The 24,878-nt window shown below is 64.7% G+C and overlaps 14 protein-coding genes and 1 non-coding gene across 15 annotated transcripts; 10 read left to right on the forward strand and 5 right to left on the reverse strand.

Annotated features, from left to right (window-relative positions):
• Nucleotides 1-48: 48 nt before the first annotated feature.
• On the reverse strand, nucleotides 49-1,455 carry V1510DRAFT_389413 (xylose isomerase-like protein). Its single transcript, XM_066931731.1, has one exon. It carries the CDS (start codon nucleotides 1,151-1,153, stop codon nucleotides 74-76), a length of 1,080 nt encoding a protein of 359 aa, XP_066791272.1. The 5' UTR covers nucleotides 1,154-1,455; the 3' UTR covers nucleotides 49-73.
• A 258-nt stretch (nucleotides 1,456-1,713) lies between these two features.
• Nucleotides 1,714-2,435, forward strand: V1510DRAFT_411018 (Dehydroquinase). Its single transcript, XM_066932825.1, has one exon. It carries the CDS (start codon nucleotides 1,917-1,919, stop codon nucleotides 2,364-2,366), a length of 450 nt encoding a protein of 149 aa, XP_066791273.1. The 5' UTR covers nucleotides 1,714-1,916; the 3' UTR covers nucleotides 2,367-2,435.
• A 137-nt stretch (nucleotides 2,436-2,572) lies between these two features.
• Nucleotides 2,573-3,733, forward strand: V1510DRAFT_411020 (uncharacterized protein). Its single transcript, XM_066932826.1, has 2 exons — nucleotides 2,573-2,773; nucleotides 2,807-3,733. The coding sequence occupies exons 1-2, from the start codon at nucleotides 2,654-2,656 to the stop codon at nucleotides 3,614-3,616; spliced, it is 930 nt and encodes a 309-aa protein (XP_066791274.1). The 5' UTR covers nucleotides 2,573-2,653; the 3' UTR covers nucleotides 3,617-3,733.
• Nucleotides 3,734-3,962: 229 nt separating this feature from the next.
• Nucleotides 3,963-5,352, forward strand: V1510DRAFT_411021 (Thiolase, N-terminal domain-containing protein). The gene is made up of 3 exons (XM_066932827.1): nucleotides 3,963-5,020; nucleotides 5,052-5,232; nucleotides 5,263-5,352. The coding sequence occupies exons 1-3, from the start codon at nucleotides 4,006-4,008 to the stop codon at nucleotides 5,306-5,308; spliced, it is 1,242 nt and encodes a 413-aa protein (XP_066791275.1). The 5' UTR covers nucleotides 3,963-4,005; the 3' UTR covers nucleotides 5,309-5,352.
• A 185-nt stretch (nucleotides 5,353-5,537) lies between these two features.
• On the forward strand, nucleotides 5,538-7,473 carry V1510DRAFT_411025 (uncharacterized protein). The gene is made up of 3 exons (XM_066932828.1): nucleotides 5,538-6,038; nucleotides 6,070-7,230; nucleotides 7,260-7,473. The coding sequence occupies exons 1-3, from the start codon at nucleotides 5,804-5,806 to the stop codon at nucleotides 7,442-7,444; spliced, it is 1,581 nt and encodes a 526-aa protein (XP_066791276.1). The 5' UTR covers nucleotides 5,538-5,803; the 3' UTR covers nucleotides 7,445-7,473.
• A 230-nt stretch (nucleotides 7,474-7,703) lies between these two features.
• V1510DRAFT_411027 (Intradiol ring-cleavage dioxygenase) lies at nucleotides 7,704-9,080 on the forward strand. The gene has a single exon (XM_066932829.1). It carries the CDS (start codon nucleotides 7,904-7,906, stop codon nucleotides 8,903-8,905), a length of 1,002 nt encoding a protein of 333 aa, XP_066791277.1. The 5' UTR covers nucleotides 7,704-7,903; the 3' UTR covers nucleotides 8,906-9,080.
• On the reverse strand, nucleotides 8,923-10,778 carry V1510DRAFT_230728 (general substrate transporter). Its single transcript, XM_066930515.1, has one exon. The coding sequence runs from the start codon at nucleotides 10,635-10,637 to the stop codon at nucleotides 8,940-8,942; it is 1,698 nt and encodes a 565-aa protein (XP_066791278.1). The 5' UTR covers nucleotides 10,638-10,778; the 3' UTR covers nucleotides 8,923-8,939.
• Nucleotides 10,779-10,914: 136 nt separating this feature from the next.
• Nucleotides 10,915-12,662, reverse strand: V1510DRAFT_373183 (uncharacterized protein). Its single transcript, XM_066931509.1, has 2 exons — nucleotides 12,080-12,662; nucleotides 10,915-12,048 (listed from the first exon to the last, which is right to left on the reverse strand). Exons 1-2 carry the CDS (start codon nucleotides 12,609-12,611, stop codon nucleotides 10,940-10,942), a joined length of 1,641 nt encoding a protein of 546 aa, XP_066791279.1. The 5' UTR covers nucleotides 12,612-12,662; the 3' UTR covers nucleotides 10,915-10,939.
• A 681-nt stretch (nucleotides 12,663-13,343) lies between these two features.
• On the forward strand, nucleotides 13,344-15,049 carry V1510DRAFT_360071 (3-oxoacid CoA-transferase; the record flags this gene model as incomplete). Its single annotated transcript, XM_066931002.1, has 3 exons — nucleotides 13,344-13,608; nucleotides 13,640-14,403; nucleotides 14,435-15,049. The coding sequence occupies 3 exons, from the start codon at nucleotides 13,344-13,346 to the stop codon at nucleotides 15,047-15,049; spliced, it is 1,644 nt and encodes a 547-aa protein (XP_066791280.1).
• Nucleotides 15,050-15,766: 717 nt separating this feature from the next.
• Nucleotides 15,767-17,218, forward strand: V1510DRAFT_373189 (ferric reductase like transmembrane component-domain-containing protein; the record flags this gene model as incomplete). The annotated part of the gene is made up of 1 exon (XM_066931510.1): nucleotides 15,767-17,218. A coding segment is annotated over exon 1 (1,389 nt), but the record flags the coding sequence as incomplete, so codon positions are not given.
• A 364-nt stretch (nucleotides 17,219-17,582) lies between these two features.
• Nucleotides 17,583-17,664, forward strand: V1510DRAFT_t7. Its single transcript has one exon. It is a non-coding gene; the product is annotated as a tRNA-Ser (tRNA).
• A 425-nt stretch (nucleotides 17,665-18,089) lies between these two features.
• Nucleotides 18,090-19,277, reverse strand: V1510DRAFT_359733 (voltage-dependent anion channel; the record flags this gene model as incomplete). The annotated part of the gene is made up of 2 exons (XM_066930982.1): nucleotides 18,090-19,197; nucleotides 19,234-19,277. 2 exons carry the CDS (start codon nucleotides 19,275-19,277, stop codon nucleotides 18,090-18,092), a joined length of 1,152 nt encoding a protein of 383 aa, XP_066791282.1.
• A 2,029-nt stretch (nucleotides 19,278-21,306) lies between these two features.
• Nucleotides 21,307-22,816, forward strand: V1510DRAFT_230875 (WD40-repeat-containing domain protein). The gene is made up of 2 exons (XM_066930516.1): nucleotides 21,307-21,640; nucleotides 21,674-22,816. Exons 1-2 carry the CDS (start codon nucleotides 21,529-21,531, stop codon nucleotides 22,612-22,614), a joined length of 1,053 nt encoding a protein of 350 aa, XP_066791283.1. The 5' UTR covers nucleotides 21,307-21,528; the 3' UTR covers nucleotides 22,615-22,816.
• Nucleotides 22,817-22,946: 130 nt separating this feature from the next.
• On the forward strand, nucleotides 22,947-23,317 carry V1510DRAFT_401120 (uncharacterized protein; the record flags this gene model as incomplete). Its single annotated transcript, XM_066932006.1, has 3 exons — nucleotides 22,947-23,084; nucleotides 23,116-23,158; nucleotides 23,190-23,317. The coding sequence occupies 3 exons, from the start codon at nucleotides 22,947-22,949 to the stop codon at nucleotides 23,315-23,317; spliced, it is 309 nt and encodes a 102-aa protein (XP_066791284.1).
• Nucleotides 23,318-23,326: 9 nt separating this feature from the next.
• V1510DRAFT_411049 (thioredoxin-like protein) lies at nucleotides 23,327-24,825 on the reverse strand. The gene is made up of 5 exons (XM_066932830.1): nucleotides 24,679-24,825; nucleotides 24,465-24,602; nucleotides 24,337-24,433; nucleotides 24,234-24,304; nucleotides 23,327-24,202 (listed from the first exon to the last, which is right to left on the reverse strand). Exons 2-5 carry the CDS (start codon nucleotides 24,597-24,599, stop codon nucleotides 23,375-23,377), a joined length of 1,131 nt encoding a protein of 376 aa, XP_066791285.1. The 5' UTR covers nucleotides 24,600-24,602; nucleotides 24,679-24,825; the 3' UTR covers nucleotides 23,327-23,374.
• Nucleotides 24,826-24,878: the final 53 nt, after the last annotated feature.

Raw genomic sequence — 24,878 nt, forward strand, 5'->3', positions numbered from 1 at the left:
GCAGCCGCGGCCGCGGACCGCGCCGCACACCGTGCGGCTCGCTCCGCCGCCCGCGCCAGATGCAGTGCGGCGCTCACGCGCACGAAACGGTCTTGTCGGCCAGCGCCGCCAGGCCCAGGCTCTCGACGGTCTTCAGCCACCCCTTCATGCCGCGCTGCGCGTACACGCGCGGCACGGACGCGTCCGGCTCGTACAGCCCGGGCTGGAAGATCTCCATCGAGACCCAGCCGCGGTAGCCGAACTCAAACAGCAGAAAGTGCATGATGCGCTCGAGCGGCAGGTACCCGCCGAGCTCCTGCTCGCACGGGAAGATGCGGAAGCTGCGGGACCACATCATGTTGTACTTCATGCTCGGGTTGTAGGCGGGGTGCGCCGGCGACAGCGGCGGCAGGCACCGCTGGCCGTCGTTGAGCTGGACGTAGAACACTCGCTCGGGCGGCACGCGGCGCGCGAACTCGGCCAGGTCCGCCGCCAGGCGCGCGTCCGCGTCCGGCACCACGCCCGACTCGGACGTGCAGTCCGCCCACACCACGGCCGCGTAGTGGAACGTGTCCATGCACAGGCCCAGGTTGGGCCGGTCCGCGCGCTCAATGACTTCCCAGGCGCGCTGCCAGGTGTCGGCGTGCGTGCCCCACGAGAGCGCCTCGTAGGCGAAGCGGATCTTGGGCTCGCGCGCCAGGCCGTAGTCGGCGAGCTCGCGCATGTGCTTGACCAGCACGTCAATGTCGCCGGTCGTGCCCTCGATCTTGTAGTTGGTCGGCACCTGGATCAGATCAGTGCCCAGGATGTCGCACATGCGGCACCACACCCGCAGCTTTTCCATCTTGTGCGCATGGCGCGCCACGTCCACACGGCCGTCGTAGTTCTTGAACGGGCCCAGGCCGATGATGGCCATGCCCAGCTCGTCGCACAGCGCGCGGAACTTCTCGCAGGCCCGATACAACCGCTCCTCAAAGGTGCCGTCCGGATACGACTGCGCAAGCAACTTCAGGTCCTCATAAAACACCTCGATGCCCTGGTAGCCGGCGGTCTTCGCCTCTGGCAGCTTGTCGGCCAGCTCGTGCACCGGCGCGCGGCCCAGGTCCATCGACGGGATCGCCACAGGAAACACGGCTTGGACCGCAGGGGGGATCTTCGTCGTCGCAGCCACCATTCTGTCTGTCTGTAGTCGGCTGAGTCGGCTGAGCGCGGGTCCACGTCCACCAATGGTCTTTTCAATCTCGCGAGCGGCGGCCGTACAACGACCGACAAAGAACAAGACTCGACAACGAGCACGCGACGGAGGGAGCGAGCGTTTTCTGGCTACCGCTGCGCCCAGACAAGAGAACAACCCGGCTTTATAGGTCACGCTTCGGTTATAGACCGCTTCTGGCCTGCAGACGCTCTAGCTCGGGCCGGCCGGTGGCATTGCGCCGTCTAACTGTTTAACCAGCCGGCGGCGACGCGCGAACGAGCAGCGCGCGGGCGTTGGGAGTTCTTGGGGCTAGGGTTTCCCAAAGGGAAAGCGCATTGCCGGCGGCCTGTCCGCAGCGTCGCACAAGCGTCGCGGCCGCGGCGGCGGCGGACCGTGTCCGGAGTGGGTCCACGGCTGGATCCAGCGCTACGGCTCGGTCCGGAGCACGGACAGAGCTGCGTCGTGAGGGGCTCCCCGCGGTCGGCTATGCTACGCCACGCCGCACGCCCGTCGCGTCCGCCGCCGCCTGCCCCCGCCGTCGTCGCGGCCTCGCACGGCCGTCCCCAGTCGGCTCGCGTGCGATTGCGCCGTCGCGCCGGGTACTCGGCTGTCGGCGGGAGCGGGCGTGGCCGGGCACGCGTCGTTGTGTCGGGAGAAAATTTAACACAACGACGCTGCTGCCGGCTGACCTCCGTCCGTATTTAACCCGTGCACGCCCAGACCGTGCCGCACAACCAGCAACATGGCGCAATCGATCCTGCTCATCAACGGGCCCAACCTCAATCTGCTCGGCACACGTGAGCCGCAGATCTACGGCTACGAGACGCTCGCCGATGTCGAGGCCTCAGCCGCCAAGCAGGCCCAGGCCGCCGGCGTCCGGCTCGAGTCGTTCCAGAGCAATCACGAGGGCGCCATTGTCGACCGCATCCACCAGGCGCGGCTCGACAAGGTCGATGCGATTGTGATCAACGCGGGTGCGTACACGCACACGAGCGTGGCCATTCGCGACGCCCTCGTCGGCGTGTCGATCCCGTTTGTCGAGGTCCACGTCTCGAACGTGCACACCCGCGAGAAGTTCCGGCACGAGTCGTTTCTGTCGGACAAGGCCGTGGGCGTGATTGTCGGCCTCGGCCTCTACGGCTACACGGCCGCCGTGCAGCACTGCATCCTGAACATCAAGCCCAAGGCCTGAACATGTACCTAGAGCAATAGACGGCCATGCGCCCGCGCGGGGGCGGCCTACCGCGCCCCGCACACGATAGTACCCGCAGAGCCGCGTAGCGCTGTGTCTACCGCTAGCGAGCCCGGCGCCGCGGCGTTCGACCCGGCCCGGCCCATTGGAAATCGCGCGCCCGCCCGTACCCAACCCGACCCGACCCGGCCCGACCCGGACCCTGGCGGCTAAGCTGTTTGCCGCATCGCGTTCGCGCCATCTTCGCTAAACACCGCCGCCGGCGCACCATATAATTAGCTGACACGATGCTCACTCCCAGAGGCCTTCGTCTGTTACGCACCTACCTCACCTACCGCGCCGGCAAGATGTCTTTCGAAAAGGAGCAGCGCATCGGCCTCGAGGCGCAGGTCAAGCGCAACCCGCACGTACGGTCCGCACAAAGACCCCACTGACCCCAGCGCGACTTCTCCGCGGTCGAGGCCGGCCGCCCGACGTGGGACGCCCAGGACCAGTTCCACTACACCCAGAAGCCTGGCATGGCCTGGAAGCTCGGCTCGGGCGCGACCGACGACGAGTGGACCAAGCACAAGAAGCTCACGATCGACCCCTACGGCGAGGGCCGCGCCGCCGTCGACAACTACAAGCTCCTGATCTCGGGCGTCGTGCCCCGGCCCATCGGCTTCGTGGCCTCGATCTCGGCCGACGGCAAGCACAACCTCGCCCCGTTCTCGTACACGACCATCGTCAACCACGACCCGCCCATCTTCTGCATCGGCTTCTCGGGCGGCAAGGGCAACCTCAAGGACACGTGCGCCAACGTGCTGGCCACCGGCGAGCTGACCATCAACATCATCTCTGAGTGGTTCGTCGAGGCCGCCAACGCGACCGCCATCGACTCGCCCGCCGGCGTCAACGAGTGGCAGCTCGCCGGCCTGACCCCGGTCGCGTCCGAGAAGGTCAAGCCGCCGCACGTGGCTGAGTCCGCGTTCTCGGTCGAGGCCAAGCTCGTCACCAGCCACGAGTGGACCTCGCCGTCTTCTGGCCGCGCCACGGGCACCCTGCTCATTGTCGAGGGTGTCAACTTCCACGTGCGTGAGGACGTCGTCAACCCGGAGCTCAACAACATCGACGCCGCCAAGCTCAAGCCGGTGTCGCGTCTCGGCGGTATTACCTACGGCCGCACTCTTGTCGGCTACGAGATGCCGCGCCCGGACTGGGCGGCTGAGTCCGCCAAGGCCGAGGTCGACGAGCTGCTGAAGAAGGATTAGATACGCCCGTATCGGGCCTGCCGCGCGCTGCCTGGGCACGTGTCGGAACAGTAGCGCACGCTGCGTAGTCGCGTGCTCGACCTGGTTTAATCGATAGAACTCTTTGTTTCGTCACAATGAGCTTTCCGCTGGCGCATGCGCTGGCCGGCCATACCCGCCGGCGCCTCGCCCGGGTCGCCGCCCGGACCCACCCGCGCGCGCTCTGCCACGCGCCCGTACCCGCCATGCGGTGGTACCCGACCGCACGCGCGCGCTATCTCCCAACCCCTCCCGCTAGGGCTAGCGCCGGCAGCCGGGCCGCCTGGTATATATTGACCCGGTCACGTGTAGAGGCCCCCGCCATCGCGTCCGATATAAGGTCCCCGGCGGCCGCTGGCGGCAGGGCAGCAATGATCAAGAGAGGACTGGGCTCGATCTTAGGCAAGGCCGCGACCGATGTTGTCATCGTCTCGGCCCTGCGCACCCCGTTCACCAAGGCCACCCGGGGCGGCCTGGCCAACATGAGCCCCGAAGAGCTTCTGTCAGTCGTTCTGGACGCCACTATCAAGCGTACCGGCGTTGATCCGGCCCAAGTCCAGGACGTGCTCGCCGGGGCCGTGTTGCAGACACTCTCGGGACAGAAAGCCACCGCCATGGCGGTCAAGCACGCCGGGTTTCCTTTCACGACTACGGTCAACACGATCAACCGCCAGTGCTCGTCCTCGGCCCAGGCCGTGTCGTACCTGGCCGGGACGATCCGCAGCGGTGCCATCGACTGCGGTCTGGCCGCCGGTGTTGAGTCCATGACTGCCGACTACTTTCCGCACCGCGGAATTCCGACGCGGATCGCTCAAGAGCTCAAGGACTCGCCGTTTCAGGAGGCCCGCGACGTGCTCATGCCCATGGGAATCACATCCGAGAACGTGGCTGCCGAGTTTGGCATCTCGCGCGACGACCAGGATGTCTTTGGTGCTGAGAGCCATCGCAAGACTATTGCGGCCCGCGAGAGTGGCTACTTTGAGCGCGAGATCGTGCCGGTATTGGCCCGAGAAGTGCCGGATCCCAAAGCGCCACCGAAGGACTCGTCCGAGCCCGTCAAGTGGGTGACCGTCAGTCAGGACGACGGCGTGCGTGCCGGGATCACGGTCGACAAACTGGCCAAGCTCAAGCCAGCGTTCTCCGAAACCGGCACGACTACGGCTGGCAATTCGTCCCAGATTACCGATGGAGCCTCTGCGCTGCTGCTCATGACGCGCGCCAAGGCGGAGGCTCTCGGAATGCAGCCCATTGGCAAGTTTGTGACGTCGACTGTGGCCGGCGTGCCGGCGCGGATCATGGGCATTGCACCGTCGGTCGCAGTTCCGGCTTTGCTCGACCTGGCCGGCCTTTCGGTGGCTGACGTAGACATTTTTGAGCTCAACGAGGGTACGTTTGGACGCGAGCATTCTGACCGCAGCGTTTGCCAGCCAGTCTTTGTACTGCATACGCATGATCGGTGTGGATCCGGCCAAGGTGAACCCGCATGGCGGCGCAATTGCGATCGGACATCCGCTGGGTGCCACGGGCGGCCGATGTATTGCCACGCTGCTCAATGGCCTGCGGACGACCGGAGGCAAAGTCGGCGTCGTCTCGATGTGGTAAGTCTGTCGCGGAATCTACTGACGCAGCGCGTCGACGGGTCAGGGCTATGCCGGGCTCTTTGTTGCGGAATAGGATTGTGGCTAGAGCAGATAGAAATGCATGCATTAGACAATTCACACGGACGGGTATGGGCTGTAGACTTAGGTCGCCGGGTCGTGTCTGGATGTAGGCATCGAGTGGGGTACGGGTAAAGTTCGGGTCGGGTCCAGTTTGGCCGCCGGGTCCGGCCGCCGGATCGGTTGCTTTTCCGAGAGACGAGTTCTGGGGTGACTAGAGTGTGGCTTGGGACCCGGGTCGTACCTGAACATTGTTCCTGAGTAAACTCCCAACCATGGATAAGGTGTACCCGACACGCGGCGGGACTGGCGTGGTCAGCGCGACAACCTCGACCGCGCCTGAACGGACAGCCAGTCGCAGTCGGCCAGCGGCCCGGCGCTCCCGTAGCGCCGGGTATACGCCTGGGCCTATAATCTGGGGTAGCACGTGACCGCGGCTAAACATTTATGCTTCCCCACAGCCCGGGGCCGGGCGTATATAAGCCGACTTGCACCAAGTCTGCAGCGCAAAATGGAATTAGCTACGCAGCAGTATATCCGTGCGCTGGCCGCCTCGGCCGGCTGTGGCCGTAGAGCTGCAGTGCGCCACGTTCGTCTGTCGATTGCGCCGGTCCAGATCCGCGGATTCGCTGTTTCGGCGGTCCGTGAACGGAGCAAGGTCGTCGCGACCGCGCATGAGGCGCTCGAGGGCATTCCCTCGGACATCACACTGCTCTCGGGTGGATTTGGTCTCAGCGGCGTGCCAGGTAGGGACATGGGGGCCATGGCTGACCGCAGACACTCTGATCGACGCCCTCAAGGACTATCCGGACGTGAAGGGTATCACGGCCGTGTCGAACAATGCTGGTACGGCCAACAGCGGGCTGAGCAAGCTGCTTGTGAGCGGTCAGATCAAGAAGATGATAGCGTCCTACATTGGCGGAAACAAGGTCTTTGAGTCGCTGTACTTGACCGGCAAGATCGAACTCGAACTCACGCCCCAGGGCAACCTGGCCGAGCGCTGCCGGGCGGCCGGTGCTGGCGTGCCCGCATTCTTCACGCCAGCCGGAGTCAACACGTGGGTGGAAGAGGGCAAGCTGCCGACGCGGTACAACGCCGAGGGCCAGGTCGTCGAGACGTCCAAGCCTCGCGAGACGCGCATTTACAACGGCCGCAAGTTCCTCCTCGAGGAGAGCATTTTTGGGGACGTCGCGTTCATCAAGGCGTACAAGGTGGACACGCAGGGCAACTGCCACTTCCGGATGGCCGCACGCAACTTCAACTCGGCCATGGGCCGCGCGGCGAAGCTGACGATCGTCGAGGCCGAGAACATCGTCGAGCCGGGCGAGATCGACCCGGAGGACGTGCACCTGCCGGGCCTGTACGTGCACCGCGTGGTGCAGTCGCAGGCACCGAAGAACATCGAGATCTTGACCGTGAGCGAGCCGGCGGGCGACGTACCCGCGGCGGCACTCGACCCGAACTCGGGCGCCGGCCGCCGGGACCGCATTGTGCGGCGGGCGGCTAAAGAATTTACCGACGGCTGCGTGGCCAACCTCGGCATCGGCATGCCCACGCTGGCGCCCAAATTCGTGCCGGACGACGTCCACGTCGTGCTGCAGTCTGAGAACGGCATCCTCGGGATGGGTCCGTACCCGGTGCGCGGCCAGGAGGACCCTGATCTGATCAACGCCGGTAAGGAGACCGTGACGGTGCTCCCGGGTGCCTCGTTCTTTGGTTCGGAGGAGTCTTTTGGCATGATTCGAGCGGGCAAGATCAACTTGACGATCCTGGGTGCCATGCAGGTGTCGCGGTACGGCGATCTGGCCAATTGGGCGTTGCCGGGCATGGTCAAGGGCATGGGCGGTGCCATGGACCTGGTCGCGAACCCGGCGCAGACACGCGTAGTGATCGTGATGGACCTGGTCGACAAGAAGGGCCGCCCGAAGATCCTCGAAGGTAAGTCTACCGAGGCTACGCTGACGCAGAATGCACATTTCCGCTGACCGGTGCGCGGTGCGTGTCGCGGATCATCACGGACCAGGCCGTCTTTGACGTAGACTTTGAGACCGGCTTGACCCTGATCGAGGTCGCCGAGGGGCTCAGTGCGGAAGACATCCGGCCGAAGGTAGCTGCGCCGTTTACTGTGTCGCCGACGCTGGCGACGTTTTAGTGAATGCATGTTTGGAATTGTGCGAGCGAGTAGGGCGAGCCGCGCGGCGTGCGGCGCGGCTGTGGCGGGGATGCGCCGCACAGCGTGCGGCGCGCAGCACGATGCCAGGTCCAGGCACCCGCCGCGCAGCGTGCGGCTCAGAGCCGGCCCCATCCGTCGGCCCGTGCGCCGCGCGCGTGCGGCCCCCCCACGAGCCGCATGGGGTGCGGCGCACGCGCTCCCAACGCCCCCCCCGGCCCGCGTAAACACTTATCCGCCGGGACAATACTTCGACCCCACAATCAGCCAGCCAATGCACGGCCGCCCAGTCGCGATCGCCCCGCGGTCGGGTCTTTTATCGGCCGCAGTGGAGGCGGCGAGTCCGAGCTTCCGCTTGGCGCGCGCCAGCCGCCAGCCGGCGCACGCGGCCCAATATAAAGTTACCGCGATCCGGCTTCAAACACCAATCGACAGCCCAACATGACCGCCGACGCCGAGCTCGCGGCCGTGCCGCCCGCGCCCATTCTCAAGGACCTCACCGACGAGAACATCACCGAGAACACGGTGATCATCAACAACCAGTCGCGTGATCGCAGACTCAAGTACATCATGGAGCGGCTGGTCACGCACCTGCATGAGTTTGCACGCGAGACGCGCCTCACAACGGACGAATGGCTCACCGGAATCGCGTTCCTCGTTCAGTGCGGCAAGATCTCGTCCGACGTCCGACACGAGTTTGTGCTGCTCTCGGACGTGCTTGGGCTGTCGTGCCTGATCGACAGCATGGACCACCCAAAGCCCAAGAACGCGACGATCGCGACCATCCTCGGGCCGTTCCACGCGGAGGCCGGCGAGTTCGAGAACGGCGACTCGATCTGCTCGGACGGCAAGGGCGAGCAGTGTCTGATCCGCGCGTCGGTCAAGGACACCCAGGGCCGGCCGCTCGAGGGTGTCTCGGTTGACATCTGGGAGACCGATTCGACCGGCCACTACGACACGCAGTACGACGGCGCCACCGCCGACTGCCGCGGCATCGTCAAGACCGACGCGGAGGGCCAGATCTGGCTCAAGGCCATCCGGCCGGTGCCGTACCCGATCCCCCACGACGGCCCGGTCGGCAAGATGCTCGAGCATCTCGGCCGGCATCCGTTCCGGCCCAGCCACGTCCACTTCAAGCTCGTCAAGGACGGCTACGACCCCCTCGTGACCGCGCTCTACCTCAAGGGCGACCCCTACGAGACCACCGACGCGGTCTTCGGTGTCAAGAGCCAGCTGCTGATCGAGATCGACCGGGTGACCGACCCGGCCATGGCCGCCCGCTACGGCGTCAACCTCAACGACTGGCTGATCGAGTACGATTTCGTGATCTGCACCGAGGCAGAGGCCGCCGAGCTCAAGGCTGAGTCCAGCCGCAAGTACCTGGCGGCCAAGGGGCTCAAGCTGGACCTCATCGACGGCCTGCCGGTGGCGGACCTGGACTGACTCCATAATGCTGCATATATTTCCCCAATGCATTCTATTTAAGCAGCGCACTCGACGCCGACGACGCCGACGGCAGCGCCTCGAGCGGGTTGTCCGAGTACGGGCCCGCGGGCACGTCCTCGTCCGTGTACGGCGGCATGCTCGTGTAGGCGCTGGCCACGCCGACCTCGGCGGCCAGCGTGCGCTCGCGAATGGCGGCCAGCGTGACCGCGTGTGCGTCCCGTGCGCGCACGTTCTTGTCGAACAGCATCTCGATGTACTCGAGCGAGATGCCCTTGGTCTCGGGGATGATGTAGTAGACGTACGGGAACGAAAACACCATGACAGTAGCAAATAGAAAATAAATGCCGTAGCCGAGGTTCGAAATCAGCATCGGCGTAAACCGGGTCATGACGTACGCCCAGAACCAGTTCGAGCCCGAGTTGAAGCACTGGACCAGCGTCCGCACCGAGTTGTCGAAGATCTCCGAGTTGATGACCCACGGCGTGCCGCTCCACGAGACCGTGTAGAACATGGTCCACACGTAGAACATGGCGATGGCGCTCTTGCCGGCGCCGTCGATGTGGCCGCCGCCGGACGGGTCCTGGTGGGCCATCGGGTTGGCGATCTTGACGTAGAACCCGATGTAGTACATGCAGATGGCCGAGGTGACCGACCCGAACAGCAGCAGCGTGCGCCGGCCGGTGTACTCGATCAATGCGATCGTCCAGACGACGGTGCAGATCGTCTTGACGACGCCGAAGATGCCGGTCGTCAGCAACGGCGCGCGCTCGCCCTCGACGCCGAGCGACTGGAAGATGCGAGGCGAGTAGTAGTTGATGGCGTTGATGCCGGCGCCGTTCTGCCACATGAACAGCGAGGTCGAGAGCATGATGCGAAGAATAAGCCGCCTGCTGCTGGCGATCTCACGGAACGGTGCCCAGAAGCCCGTGCCGATCTTGCGCTGGGTCTCCTCGTGGGCGGCCTCGATACGGTCGACCTCGGCGCGCAGATAGGCGTCGTCGACGTCGAGGTTGCGCAGGTAGACGAGCGTCTCGATGCCCTTCTTGGCCTGGCCGTTGCCCATGAGCCACCGCGGGCTTTCCTGGAGGAAGACCGAGCCGAAGGCAAAGATGGCGCCGGGGATGAGCTGGACACCGAACGCAATGAGCCACTGCTTGTTGGACGTCGGGATCGTGGACACAATGAAGAAGTTAATCCAGAACCCGGTGAGGTCGCCCAGCCGCCACGCAATTTCGTACAGGCCAATGAGCTGGCCGCGGATGGCCGACGGCGCGACCTCGGCGATGTAGATTGGCGTCAGATTCGACGCCGCACCCACGCCGAGCCCGCTGATGAGCCGGCCGAGGTACAGCGGCTGCAGGCCGCGCTCGCGGCTGGCAAACATGGTCATGGCTGCGCCGACGAGAAACACGTAGGCGGCCACGATGAGGCCCGTCCGGCGGCCCCACAGCTGGCCAATCGGGTAGCACAGAAAGCAGCCCAGCACGCAGCCAATGTCGAACAGCGACACGATGTTGGCCGTGATCAGGTCGGCCTGGCTCGGCGGAATGGCGTCCAGGGCGAACTCGGTCTTGAACGACTCGAGCGAGATAGACCCGCCGATGAAGCCGCAGTCGTAGCCGATCATGGCCGCCGAGAAGGCCGCGATAGACGACGCCAGGTAGATCCGGCGGTTGTAGACCTGGGGCGGCGTGGGCACGTCCTCGGTGCGCTGGAAGAAGGACGGCATGGTGGGGTGCGGGGCGGGCGATGAGGACGGAGTGTTACGCAGGCTGGCAGGTTGCAGGCGCAGTGCTCGGGCGCAGTGTTCCAGCACGGTGTTCCAGACGCGGTGGAGACGTCGCCAACGGTCGCGGCGCTCGGCTGTGGGCTGCCGACGTTGCGATCGGTCCTGGCGTGGGGGCTTATCGCGATAGCCGGGTAACCGGCAGAGCGTTTAGCCGCGGGATGCCAGGGACGGGTCGCGCGGGTCGCGCACGGGCCCCCGCCGCACGGCGCGCGGCTCATTCAATGCGATTTCATTCTATTACATCACATGTCGTTCGCGGCCATGTGGTCGCGGATCGCCTTGATCATGACCTCGCGCGGCGCCCGCCGCTGCGTCCACAGCGTGAACTGCGAGTACGCCTGCTCGAGCAGGATGTCGATGCCGTTGACGACCTTCCAGCCCGGCGCCTGCCGCGACGCCTGGATCAGCGGCGTCACCGGCGGCTTGTACGCCATCTCGACGAGCACGCCGCCGTTGGGCGCGGCAAAGACGGCCGGCGGGAAGTCTGCCACAGCGCACGTGTTGGCCGGCACGTTGCCGATGATGATCTCCACCGGCACAAAGTCCGCCGGCAGGTTGTGCAGCGACTCCAGCACGACCACGGCCACCTTGTCGACGAACTCGTCGCGGATCTGCTCGCACTTGGACACCGTCCGGTTGACAATGTAGATCGTCTGCACGCCCAGCCGGTACAGCGCGTACACCGACGCGCGCGCGGCGCCGCCGGCGCCGATGATCAGGCCCGCGCGGCAAGTGCCCGCCTCCGGCCACACGCCCTCGATGCAGCCCTTGATCCCCAGCCAGTCTGTGTTGTCGCCCGTCAGCGTCGGCGGCGTGTCCGCCTCTGGCCGCGAGACCACGACCGTGTTGGACGCGCCGATCAGCGTCACCGAGTCCGACAGCCGGTCCAGCAGCGGCATCAGCGCGACCTTGTGCGGCACCGTCACGGACGCGCCGCCAAAATCTGCCCGGCCGATCAGGTCGACCACGTTCTTGATGTCGGGCGTGTCGAAGATGCTGTAGGTGTAGGGCAGGCCCAGCTCGCGGAACGCCGCGTTGTGGATGATGGGCGACATTGTGTACGAGATGTTGTGGCCGATGACGTAGAAACGCATCGGCCGGATCAGGCCCGCCAGCGCGCGCGCGGCATTGAGCTGCCGCAGCGTCATGGGCTCGGAGAACGGGTCGCGGACGGCCGTCGGCAGCAGCTCGTGCGAGATCCACGACACCGGCGCCGACAGCTGCGCAAACGACTCGGCCGCGCCCGTCATGACCTTGATCACGGGCTTGGTCACGTTGCCTGGCGGCGCAAATGACGACAGCACGCGCTCGAACTCGAGATCGTCTGCAGAAAGCGTGACCTTGAACAGGTCTGCGTCAGCGCGTCCACCGCGCCCACTTACCGACATGCTGCTCCGCCGCCAGCAGCGTCGACACCAGCGCCGGGCTGTCCCATGTCAGGGACGTCGAGTCGTAGACCGAGCCGATCACGGACGTCTTCCGGGCCGCCGCGTACGCAGCCACGGCCGCGACCACGTCCAGCGGCCAGCAGTCCACGCCAATCTCAACGTAGGCCACGCCGGCATCGACCGCGGTCTGGTATAGCGCGACCGCGGCCGGCGAGCCGTCAGGCAGGAATCCTCCCTGCGCGACCGTCCGGAGCGAGAAGATGAACGGCCGGTCGGTGGCCGCGCGCATGTCGTCCAGCTGCGCGCGCACGTACGCCGGCACCGGCTCGGTTCCCAGCGCCTCGGCGCCCACAAGCACGTCGCCTCGGACCTCAAACAGGTCGGCGCTGTAGGCCAGCCGCCGCAGCACCGGCACGACCTCCGCCGCGCTGGTCGCGCGCAGCGCCAGCACATGCCCGGCCGACTCGGCCGGCACCGCCGGCTGGCGAGCGCGCTCGAGCAGACCCAGGGGCTGCACTTCCGTCATGGTGTGTCAATGCCAGGGATGCGATTGCGTCGAAAATGCCGCCTACCTGGCGGCTCAATTTTACTTATAGGACAAAGACGCCTGCGGCGCTCTCGGGATAGCCGGGTAACGCTCGCCCTACTAGGGCTGCGCGCGTCGGTCTGTTAGGGCAAGATCTCTGCATAAACATCAAAGATCTTCATACTAGTGTCGCGCAACAACGTCAGATCGGGAGCGTGCTCATTGTTCGCGCAAACGCCTGGTCGCGCGGCCGCAGCATGGGTTTAATAATTGCCGACCAATTGGTCTGCGGGTTGTTTGCCGGCGTGTTTTAGTCATGCCTTTTGCGGGACGCGGTCTCGCCGGACGCTTTGTCAGCGCGGCGCCCACCGCATGGCCTGCGGCGGATAGGATCGCGCGGGGTCCGGGGTCACGGCGCCGGGTCGGGTCGATGCCGCGGGTCGGCGTGGCGGGTCGGCGCGGGGTCGCGCGGGGTCCGGGTCGCTGCTCGGTCGGCTGCGTCGGCTCGGGTCGGCTCTGCGCGGTGGCGCGCCCGGTGGCGCGTCGTGGCGGGGCATTCAGCCACAGTGGCGCCAGCCACAGTGGCTGGCGCCACAGTGGCGCCACCTTGTTCTCGGTCCATTCGGCAAAATCAGGGGCGATTGCCCTTTTTGGGATGGCCATCCCCAGGAAGTACCGCCCGGGTAGCATGACCTCGACCTCGACCTCTTCGGGCGATCTCCTCGGTCTGTGATGGCTTCAGACACGGCACGATCGCTCCTCCGGGTCACATGGACGCGCGCGGCCTGGCCTGGCCCCGCGCCCACCGGCCGCGGTCTGGCCCGCGCGTTCGGCGCGTGCGCGCGCGCCCACCGTCCGGCGGGGCCGGCCGGCCCGGCCGGCTCTGCTGGTCCGCGTGCGCGCTCCAAGGTCGTGGCATCCGCGACCGCCGCCGTCGCCGACATTCCGCCGGGCGCGCTCGTGCTGTCCGGCGGCTTTGGCATGAGCGGCGTGGCCGGTAAGTGCGCTCGCGCCTGCGCTGACCCCAGACACCCTCATCGACGCCATTCGCGACACGCCGGCCATCTGCGACCTCACGGTCGTCTCCAACAACGCCGGCACACCCACGACGGGCATCAGTAAGCTTTTGCGGTCCGGCCAGGTCCGCCGGCTCGTGGCCTCCTACATCGGCGGCAACCGCGACTTCCAGGCCATGTACCTCGCCGGCGACATCGAGCTCGAGCTCACGCCGCAAGGCAACATAGCCGAGCGCTGCCGCGCCGCCGGCGCCGGCATTCCCGCGTTCTTCACGCCGGCCGGCGCGGGCACCTGGCTTGAGCACGGCCGTCTGCCGGTGCGCTACGACCGCAACGGCAACGTCGTCGAGTTCTCAAAGCCACGCGAAGCCCGCACTTTTGGCGGTCGCCGGTTCCTGCTCGAGGAGGCTCTTGCCGGCGACGTCGCCCTGATCAAGGCGCACAAGGTTGACACGCTCGGCAACTGCCACTTTCGGCTGTCGGCCCGCAATTTCAACGGCGCCATGGCCCGTGCCGGTCGTTTGACCATCGTCGAGGCCGAGCACATTGTCCCGGCCGGCGACATCGACCCCGAGGACGTCCATCTGCCGGGAATCTACGTGCACCGAGTGGTCCAGTCGACCACCGAAAAGGGGTTCGAGTGCCTGAAGCTCGCGGCGGATCCATCGGCGCCGCCGCCGCCGCCGCCGCCGGTCGGCTCCATCGCCTGGCGCCGCGACCGCATCGTTCGCCGCGTCGCGCGAGAGTTCCGCGATGGCATGTCGGTCAATCTCGGCGTAAGTCCGTTCTCGTGCCCGCTGACCACAGATTGGCATGCCCACGCTCGCTGCTGGCCACGTTCCACCCGGCATCCGCGTCGTCCTGCACTCGGAAAACGGCATCCTTGGAATGGGCCCGTATCCGGACGCTGCTCACGCCGACCCCGACCTCGTCAATGCCGGCAAGGAGACCGTGACGGTGCTCCCGGGCGCGTCTTTCTTCGATTCGGATGAGTCCTTCGGCATGATTCGTGCCGGGAAAATCGACCTGACCGTCCTCGGCGCCATGCAGGTCTCGGTCGCCGGCGACCTGGCTAACTGGGCCGTCCCCGGCAACGTCAAGGGCATGGGCGGCGCCATGGATCTGGTTGTGAACCCCGCCAGCACCCGCGTCGTTGTCGCCATGGACCTGACGGACCGCCAGGGTGGCGCCAAGATCCTTAAAGGTACGTCTACGACGGCCAAGCTGACCGCAGAATGCACATTTCCGCTCACGGGCGAACGCTGCGTCTCGCGTATCATCACCGAGGCTGCCGTTTTCGACATTGGCCCATCTGGCCTCGAGCTCGTCGAGATAGCGCCCGATTACACCGTGGACCGTATTCGCGCCTGCGTCGACGCCCCCTTTGCTGTTTCAGCCTCGCTCGGACCCCTGGTCGTCTAACCAAGGCGGGCGCAGCGCGATAACGTGTTTGATAGAAGTACGCGTGCAGAATCACGCGATTTTCTGTTCGGTGCGGCGCACCATTCTGGTTAGCGCTTTCAGCCGCAGCGTCGCAAACAGTGGCAAGTTTGTGGCGGTGCAGGCTCGGCCGTAGAACCGGGCGGTCGCCGGGCCGGTCGTGGACGGCCGCAGGCGGCCGTGGAGTCCTGTAGACCTCGTGGACAGCGCCAGAAGGCCGTTCGGCTGTCGCTCCCGTGCTGCGATCGCCTGACTCGCTAGTGCTGCGCCAGTACCGTCGGCGCCACCTGACAGGTGCGCCTTGCGCTATCCGCACTGGCGTCGTGCCCGCCGGCATACGTCCGGGAATGTGCCGGCGGCCGACTCGTTGACGCTGGCAGTGGGGCAGCAGCCGTGCATCGTCATGGCCTGATTGCTGCCGGAACTCTCCGGGCCAATCGTAGGCCGTGCATATGCGGCCGATAGATAATGGCGCTATCGGCCGCGGCGTTGACCGATGGCTTAATCAATGCAAAGAGCGTGTGGAGCGCGTGGTGTGACTTTTCCGCTCGAACCGCATTAGCTCCGCCACGCGACGCATCGCCAGACGATCAGCCTGACGTCGACGCGATGGCCTCGATAAGACGTGCGCGGACGTGCTCGAGTCCCAGTGGCCCTACAAAAAGCCCCGGACACGCTCTCGAGAAGACCATTCAGACACAACGAGCTCGATAGCAATTGAGTTTCGCGATAACGCGAGCGCCTGATCGTGATTTCGCCAAAATGGACACAAACTACACTATGTACAGCCCGGAGGAGCTCGCGGCCATGCGCCAGGAGGCTTTTGACGAGGAGGGCCGCGAGTGGTCTCGGCGGTTTTACCTGAGCTACAACGTGATCGTCGTCGGCTGCTTTCTGGCGGCCGTGCTCGCGCATTTCTACGTCGTCCAGTTCAAGGCGACCGTGCGCACGCGCGCCGAAAAGACGCCGCTGATCGGCTCGGCCGCGGGCGCACTCTCGCCATGGACCAAGGCCTTCCGCCGCGTGCACTCGATGCTGCTTTACCAGCCGCGGGGCCGCTACACCGAGTCGATCGGCACCATGGTCGTCATCGCGGCCTATCTCGGCATCAATATCCTCTACACGTTCGTCCGCGGCGGTGCCTCCAGCAAGCAGATTTTTGCCAACCGTATCGGCCTGGTCTCGATCGTCAATATGCCTCTGCTCTTCCTGCTCGGCTCCAAGACTGGCCTGCTTGTCCAGTGGACGGGTTGGTCCCATGAGAACTACATCATCCTGCACCGCCATGTTGGCCGCGTCGTCTGCATCACGGCCATTGCCCATGTCTTTGCGTACTGCGACGTCATCCCGATCTGGATTCGCGTCAAGATCAACAACGAGGCCATTGTCGGGTTGATTGCAACCACCTGCTTCGGCATCATCCTGTTCACGTCGCTGGCGCCGCTCCGCAACCGGCTCTACGAAGTTTTCCTGTACGCGCACGTCTGGTTCCTAGTCCTGCCGCTGCCGTTCTTGTACTTCCACTGGGTCCGCACCAAGCCTTACGTCATCACTTGCGCAGTCATCTTTGTCTGGGACCGCGTCGTACGCTTCAAAAACGCGCACCACGTTATCGGCCGCACCCAGCGTCTTTCAGGCGACACGGTCAAGCTGTGCCTTGACGTGCGCTCGACCTTCCGGGACATCCACTGGACTACTGGCCAGTACGTTTACGTGTCCATCAAGGAGCTCGCCCGGTTCCAGGCGCACCCGTTCACGATTGCGTCGCCGCCAAACGCGGACACCCTCGATCTCGTCATCCGCGCTCGCAAGGGCTTCTCGCGGGCTCTGTTCGACTCGGACAAGCCCGAGCATCTGGTTACCTTCCACGGCCCCTATGGCACCGCCGCCTCTTTTGACGGCTGTCAGAAGGTCGTCCTCATCGCCGGCGGCGCTGGAGTCTCTTACACGTATCCCGAGGCGGTCGAGCTGGCCCGCGCCAGCCGCGCCGTTGGCGGTGCCGGCCCCGAGATCGACTTTCTCTGGATTGTCCGCGATCGCTCGGCATCCGAATGGGTCAATCTCGACAGTGACGCCTTTGGCGTCGACTTCAAGCTCTGGGTCTCGGCCGAGTCCGGCCGTCCGGACGTCAAGGCATACGTCAAGGACAGCGTTCGCGCGGCCGTGGCCGCCCACGGCGGCGACCTCAACACGAACGTCGCCGTCGCCGTCTGCGGCCCCGCCGAGGTCGTCCGCGCCTGCAGAAACGCGTGCTCGGAGATGCTGTGGGAGTACGCCAACGTTGATTTCTACTCGGAAGCTTTTGGATGGTAGTTGTTTTGCATTTTTCATGTGGAGGTAGTCATGTCACGAAGCATTGGGAGGGAGCCTGTACTTTTAATGAATGCGGCAGAAGGCCGCTTGGATCTGATTTCAGGGGGTTTGGTGTAGGCCACGGCGCGTACGGTTCGCGGCCCGACGGCGCGAGCTGTGCGTCCTGATTTGATGGCATGTGGAGGGAAGTTTTAGTAGAAGTGGCGCTGTGGCCGAGCGGTTAAGGCGAGAGATTAGAAATCTCTTTCCCTCTGGGAGCGCAGGTTCGAGTCCTGCCGGCGTCGATGTCTTTTTTTCCTTAAAATGCACTGCTATTTTTTGTCCCGCCGCCCTGCCACCCCTGCTTGGCCGAACGTGTGACGACTTTCTAGAACGCCTTGGCTGTCTAGGCTTTGCCAGATGCGCGACCTTTAGCAGCTATGAGCAATCGCAGATTAAAATGACACCATACGTGCCTCGAGAAATGACGTCGGGTTAGGGGCGTCTCGGCCGTTGCCAGGGCCCAGTTTGGCGAACCACGGCTCTGCCGATGGCTAAGACGCGGCCTGCGGTTGTCTGTGATAGCATAACACATGAGTTTCACAAATGCAACAGCGGGCGCTTTGTGTGCGCGGCCCGCGATCTATTACTATATTACATTTCCAGGATCGTATCGGTTAATGCAGAACGTGAAGACAAATGCAAAACAGATGCTAACAATGCTGGCCGATCAGACCAGGCCCTCGGGCTTCTCATGCGTCGCAGTAGCCATCTCTGCTGCCTTGACCACCATCGGCTCCAGCTCTAGTTTTCCACCCACAAAAATGCGATTTTTCACGAAGCCGTAGTAGGCCGTGTAAAACGTGAGCACAAACGACGTGAAGACAACAAACAGGCCAATGATACAGGCCATGACGCGAAAAAAGTCGCTGTCAATCACCATGCCCACCTGGCGACATGCCACAGCCAGTGTTCCCACAGGGAAAGTCAGGCCCCACCATGCAATGCTGAACGACTTCGGAGGCGCTGCGAAAAGCGTCATAAACGCTGTCACGATCCAGTAGAAGCCGTAGCCGATCATGCAGATGGCCACACACAAGCCCGCGTATGTGATCACGGGAAAGTCGTTCAGACTGGGGTACGACACTTTGAGGTAGTTCTCAAAGTTGGTCGCGTTCAACAGAAAGCCGTAGCCACCCTGCCCGAGCGGGCCGATCGGCAGGAAGCCCGAAAGGACGGCCTCACGCGGCGGGAGATTACCAGTTAGTAGCCGGTACACGTACAGCGTTGTGTAGACAAACGCCAGTAGCTCGCCGTTGGCCCATAACAGCAGACAGCCGATCATGACGTGCGGCTGCCAGCCGCGCGGCAGATGCTCCACCAGAGTGGCGCCCGCGGAAGAGCAGACGACAAGGGTGACGACAGGCAGCAAAATGACAGCATTGAGCGCGCCGACGGTCCGGCGCTGGTGCCGCAGGTACATATAGAAGACCATCAGCCAGGCGCATAGCAGCGACATGACCACATTGAAGATCCACAGACCATACATGGCCCACACAGCACGGGTGCCGAAGAGCGCAATAATGTCCATGATCACCGATGCATAGGCCATCGGTATACAGCTGAGGAACAGCGACTGCAGCGGGTGGTGGATAATAATTTTCCACAGCTCCGGATACAGAATAAAGCGAAGCACGGTCGCCACGGACAGCACGGCCAGCTCAAACGCGGCTACGCCCCAGAAAGCGACGCCGATTCCATGGAGCCAACGGGCGGGGTACGGGAAGTTCATCAGGATCGAGCCAGAGATACCGGTACCCATTACCATGGCGAACCACCTGGCCTGTTAGTAGCACACACGGCGATTAACGTACGCTGGAGAGAGGTGCTTGATCCGGAACAGCACATGCCGCTGCATGAAGCTCTCCGGCTGAGCAGAAGCGGGGGCCATGTTTTCAGCGACTTTGGTGTCGCTACTGGTGCTGCTGAGTGTTCGTGGCATGCTCGGGCGCTCGAGAGAGACAGATTTTCGGTCAAGCCACTTGTGCCACGTTTTTGGGCGGTGGAGGCGGCACCGCCTCCTCTTTATAAGGCTTGAGCGCGAAAAAAAGCCTCATGTGCGCCACGAATGCGGCTTGGTTGCGCCCCCACACTAGCCACAAATGGCACTATTATGGCTAGTGGGTGGCACATGAGCGGCTATACGCCGCCTGACGCAGTGGCGGCGTGGCGCCTAGACCGCCTTTTGTCGTGGCGCAACGCAGCCACCGTGGCGGCCCCGCCGCCACAATTAGTCACTCGGCGCAGCGGCGGAGGGGCTGAGCGGCAGTCCCGAGCCGGGTAATACAGCGCCCAGTGCGGCGCGAACAACGCCACAGCCGGGTAATAATATGTATTACCCGGCTCTTAGTCGCGGAGCGCGTCGTCCAGGCAACAGACGCCCACCAGCACGCAGCAGCGTGACCCCGCAGGCACATGTCAGCGTGCAGGCGGTCTTCCGGCCGGGTCTGAACATCGGTACGAACGCATGCAGGCTACTAGCCGCGTTCGGAGCCCGCCCGCGGGCCATCCCTTGTAATCTTGTCTGCAGCCCCAACCACGGCCAGCGTGCGCCCAGCGTCGGCCGATGCAGCCTGCCCACCTGCGCCCGCGCAACCATGCCTCCAGCGGCGGCCGGCATGCAGCTAGCCTCCATGCGTGGCGTGCCAGCCGAGCGACGGGCCTGCTGGGGCTAGCCTGTGCTGAGTCGCGCGTCGCTCTCGCAGCACTAGTGCGTGCATGCAAGCGCATGCGTCTGCATGCGTCGTGCTATGAGCTAGCCAATGTAGGAGCTTTTGTCTATCCGTGAAGGTCTGCGCTCTCGCTCGGGCTAGTGGGTGCGCCGGTCGTGCTGCTCGATATTGCCAGACTGCATGCGTCCGCCTCCCGCGCGTCTGCACCAGTCCGTAAGCGGCTGGCCCCCTGACCTGCGCCCTGCAATGCTGGCGATCCCAGCGTGTATGCAGCCGGGCCGCTGCCTGCTGGCGAGCAAATGCCGGTCTAGTGTCGTCGGCATGCTGCGGAAACCGTCTTCCACGGTTGCCGACCTGCACTCCTACCGGCCTGCTACAGCTTGGCGTGGCAGGGCGTGCGTCGGGACGGCGGGTCCGCGGGCCCGCGCCCGTACCAGGCCACGCACCACGCCAGTCGTGGCTGCAGGCGCCGCGGCTGCAGCTTGCCCCTGAATGCGCGCCGCGCTTGTCACTTGTCGCACCACGCTCTCGGGTGCGCCGCCCGCTTGGGTCGTCCGGCTCTCTGGTTCCGTGCGGACCCGCTGGACCCGATGGACCCGATGGACCCCGGTCCGCCGCGCAGAGATGCCCTTCTTGTTGAGCCGTTCGCGCTGCGTGACGGGCGCGCCCACCAGCGCAGCCGCGTCGAGGCCGCAGGCGCGACCGGCATCGGCGGCCATCGCCGCCGGCGTATGCGCCTCTGCCACGGCTGCGCCCGTGCCGACGCTACGGACCTTCCAGGACCGTCTACGGCGCCGCGCAGCGGCCGGCCGCAGTTCGCACCCGGGGCCCGACGCCGTACTGCTGCCTGCTGCAACAGGCCAGGGGTGCTTCTACGTTTTCTACAGAAGCTCCCCCCCTCCCCGGCCCTCACCGGGGAGCGAACAACGTGTGGTGGCTCTAGCCTGGCGTGGCCTGCGTCGCCTGGCCTGCAAAAAGGCACCAACTGGCTGACTGGACCAAATGGGCCAAATAGCAGCTCGTTTAGCTTGGGTGTTGCAATTTATTTATTGGTCATGCCTCAGTATGTTTTAGGCAAGACTAGCAGAGTTGTGCCGGCCTTCTTAATTATTGGCTTTTTTTGTCCTTGCACTCCTCCAGACAAGGGACAAAACTCAAGCCTGCCGCTGTATCATGCGCTCCCGTTGAGAATTTTTGGTATCCACAGTCAGCGTCCCGTCCATCACTCTCCGGCGGGTCTTTCAGTGGTAGCCAGGGCCCGGACGAAACGAGAGCCGGTTAAAAGAGCTCTCTAGCGGGCCAACTGCGAGCGTCGCCGACGCAAGTTGGCATCCATAAGTCGGCCCCCCGCGGTCGCATCCCCTAGGCCAATCCTCGGCCAGCTCCCGTGCGGACGTCAACCGGAGCGGTCGCAAGTGCGGTCGACCTCGCGCAGCCATGATGAGCTCGCTCAACGACATCCAGGACAAAATCCAGGCGGCTCGGCAGGAGGCCGAGCTGCTTAAGGAGAAAATCAAGCAGAAGAAGGACGAGCTCAACGACACGGACCGTAAGTGGAGCGCCCGGGCGTGCTGACAGAAAGTCAAGTCGATGATCAAGGACGTCGACGCCATCCCGCGGACATCGATGCGGGTCCGGCGCACGCTCAAGGGTCACTTGGCCAAGATCTACGCCATGCACTGGTCTACCGACCGCCGGCACCTGGTCTCGGCGTCGCAGGACGGCAAGCTCATCATCTGGGACGCGTACACGACAAACAAGGTGCACGCCATTCCGCTGCGCTCGTCGTGGGTCATGACGTGCGCGTACGCGCCGTCGGGCAACTTTGTCGCATGCGGCGGTCTCGACAACATCTGCTCCATCTACTCGCTCAATTCGCGCGAGGGCCCCATCCGCGTAGCCCGCGAGCTCTCGGCTCACGTCGGCTATCTGTCGTGCTGCCGCTTCCTCAACGACCGCCGAATCCTGACGTCGTCCGGAGACATGACCTGCATCCTGTGGGACATCGACAAGGGCTCGAAGGTGACCGAGTTTGTCGACCACCTGGGCGACGTCATGTCGCTCAGTATTAACCCGACCAACTCCAACATCTTTGTCACCGGTGCGTGCGACACCTTCACCAAGGTCTGGGACATCCGCACCGGCAAGGCCGTCCAGACCTTTGCCGGCCACGACTCGGACATCAACTCGGTCCAGTTTTTCCCCGACGGCAACGCGTTCGGTACCGGCTCGGACGACGGCACATGCCGCCTCTTCGACCTCCGCGCCGACCGCGAGCTCAACCGGTACTCGTCGCCGTCGATCAACTGCGGCATCACCTCCGTCGGCTTCTCGGTCTCGGGTCGGTTCATGTACGCCGGCTACGACGACTTTGAGTGCCGCATCTGGGACGTCCTGCGCGGCGACAAGATTGCGTCGCTGTCGGGCCACGACAATCGTGTCTCGTGCCTCGGTCTCAGCAACGACGGCATCAGCCTGTGCACAGGCTCTTGGGACTCGCTGCTCAAGATCTGGACGGTCTAGGGCTGCGCCCAGTTTACATTGCTACATTTGCCCGCTGCCGCGGGCCACGACGGCCGACGCGCCAAACTTCATGCGGGACCCCTGCACTTCCACAAGGACATTGGCTTTTTTGTAATATTTTGTAGTCGCTCAATCAATTGCCTGTACGATTGCCTGGGATCGGCGCCCAGCCACGGCGGGGGTGCGGGGTTAGGGTAATTTGCGAGCCCTATCGCTGTCGCTGCCTGCAAACCCTAGCTGCTCTGGGCCGTCCAACGCAGCCGCACACCAGGCAGCGCACACCCGACAGACAGGGCGGCATGGTGGCAGACTCCGCCGACACGCACGATCAGATGGCCACCTCGCCGTCCAACGCCAACTCGAGCGGCTCCGCTGCTGGGTCGAGTCCGGCGCCGGTGCCGCAGTCGGCCGCCGCCGACGCGTCGCCGGCCGAGCTTGCGCGATCGCTGCAGAGCATGCTCGACGAGCTGGTACGTGGGGGCACGGGCGCGCTGACAGCAGAACCAGAAGTTCACGGCGGCAAGCAAGGAGATCGTGGACAAGAGTACGTACGCGCGCGGGCATGCTGACGGCAGTGGACGTCATGGCCAAGCGGATCGACCAGCTCGAGCGCAAGATCTCGTCGAACCCTACGATCCTGTCGTATCTCGACAGCAACGGCTCGTCGACGTCGTCGGGCACGACCGGGACCGGCCGGTCGTAGCATTGGGAATCACTTGGGTGCTAGGGCACATCATGCATTTGTACACACAATAGACGCTTAGAGCTCGTCGCGGATGCGCTGGGCGCCGTCGCGGAACGCCATCAGGATGTTCTTGCGCACGGCAAAGTCGTCGGCCTTGGCCTTGGCGAGCGTGCCCTTCTTGAGGATGCTGCCTAGGCGCAGGCTCTCCTTGACGAGGTAGCCCTCGCCGTCGGCGAGGACCTTCTCGAACACCTTGATGTAGTACTCGGCCTCCTTGACGCCGGCCGTGGTGAGGCCGGCGGCGACCTTGGCGTCGGTCAGGATCGCGTGTGCGTCGTCCAGCGCGCCCTCGCGCACGGCCTCGACGAACTTGGCGGCCAGCGCGTCCAGCTTGGGGATCAGGCCCGCGGACGCGTCCAGCGAGCCGTCCGGCCGGCGGTGCGTGCCCGCCTGCTGGTTGACGTACGCGACGAAGTCCTCGACCGAGCGGCCCTGCTCGTACTCGACGGGCGCGTCCTTGGCGCCCTTGGCGAACCACTTGATCGTCGGGTACGAGCCGACGCCGTACTGGGGCGGCGTCTGCTTCGACGCCGGGTCCGTCGCGTCCATCTTGGCGATCACGACGTCCTTGTCGTTCTTGAAGACGTTGGCCAGCGTCTCATACGCCGGGGCCATCTTCTTGCAGTGGCCGCACCAGCTCGCCGTGAACGCCACGAGCACGCCGGCGTCCGACTTGAGCACGACGTCCTCGAACGTCGTGTCCTTGAGCATCACCACGTCCGACGGCACCGCCTTGGGCTTCTTGGGCGTGATGCCGGTCTTGTCGACGATGAACTGCGTGAAGCCTTCGAGGTTGCGCCCGCCGACGTAGTCCTCGGCCTCGGCGCTCTTGCCGTCGAAGAGCTGCCGTCAGCGTGCGCTTGGACTGACCTACCTTGAGCATCGGGAAGCCCTTGATGTCGTACTTCTTGGCGACCGACCGGTACTTGTCGCCGTCAATCTTGGCTGCCTGTCAGCGCGCCCGCCGAGCCACCTACCGATCTGGATCTGGTCCTTCTTGGACGAAAAGTTGTCCGCCAGCTCCTCAAAGACGGGCGCCAGGTTCTTGCAGTGGCCGCACCATGTCGCGTAGAACTGGCGTCAGCGTCGCCGTGCGCGCACCTACCTCGACCAGCGTCGGCTTGCCACCCTTGAGCACCAGCGACTGGAACGTCTTGTCCGTCAATTCGATCACATTGCCGGCCGCGCACACGAACGCGACCAGCGCCAGAACGACCGTGGTGAATCCGAGCACGCGCATTTTCTGGGGGTCAGCGCTGGCCAGCAGGCTGGCGGCCGGCCGACGGCAGCGCTGCTGCCGGGCCGCCGGGCTCACGTACCTTGTATCCGCCGGGGTGATTGTGATGGTTTCTGGATGACGGCCGGTCGAAGTGAACATTTGGCCGAAACACATGCTTATGTCAGCATTACAAATGGCTCTCGGCCTGATTCGCCCGGCCGCGGGCGCACGCGCGGCCGGCCGCAGCCGCAGCCGCCGGGATCCCAGCCGGCCAGCCGGCCGCCGCGCGTGTGGCCCGTG

This window comes from Dipodascopsis tothii (assembly GCF_038497935.1).
Source record: "Dipodascopsis tothii strain CBS 759.85 unplaced genomic scaffold V1510scaffold_3, whole genome shotgun sequence".
NCBI lineage: Eukaryota > Fungi > Ascomycota > Lipomycetes > Lipomycetales > Lipomycetaceae > Neoaidaea > Neoaidaea tothii.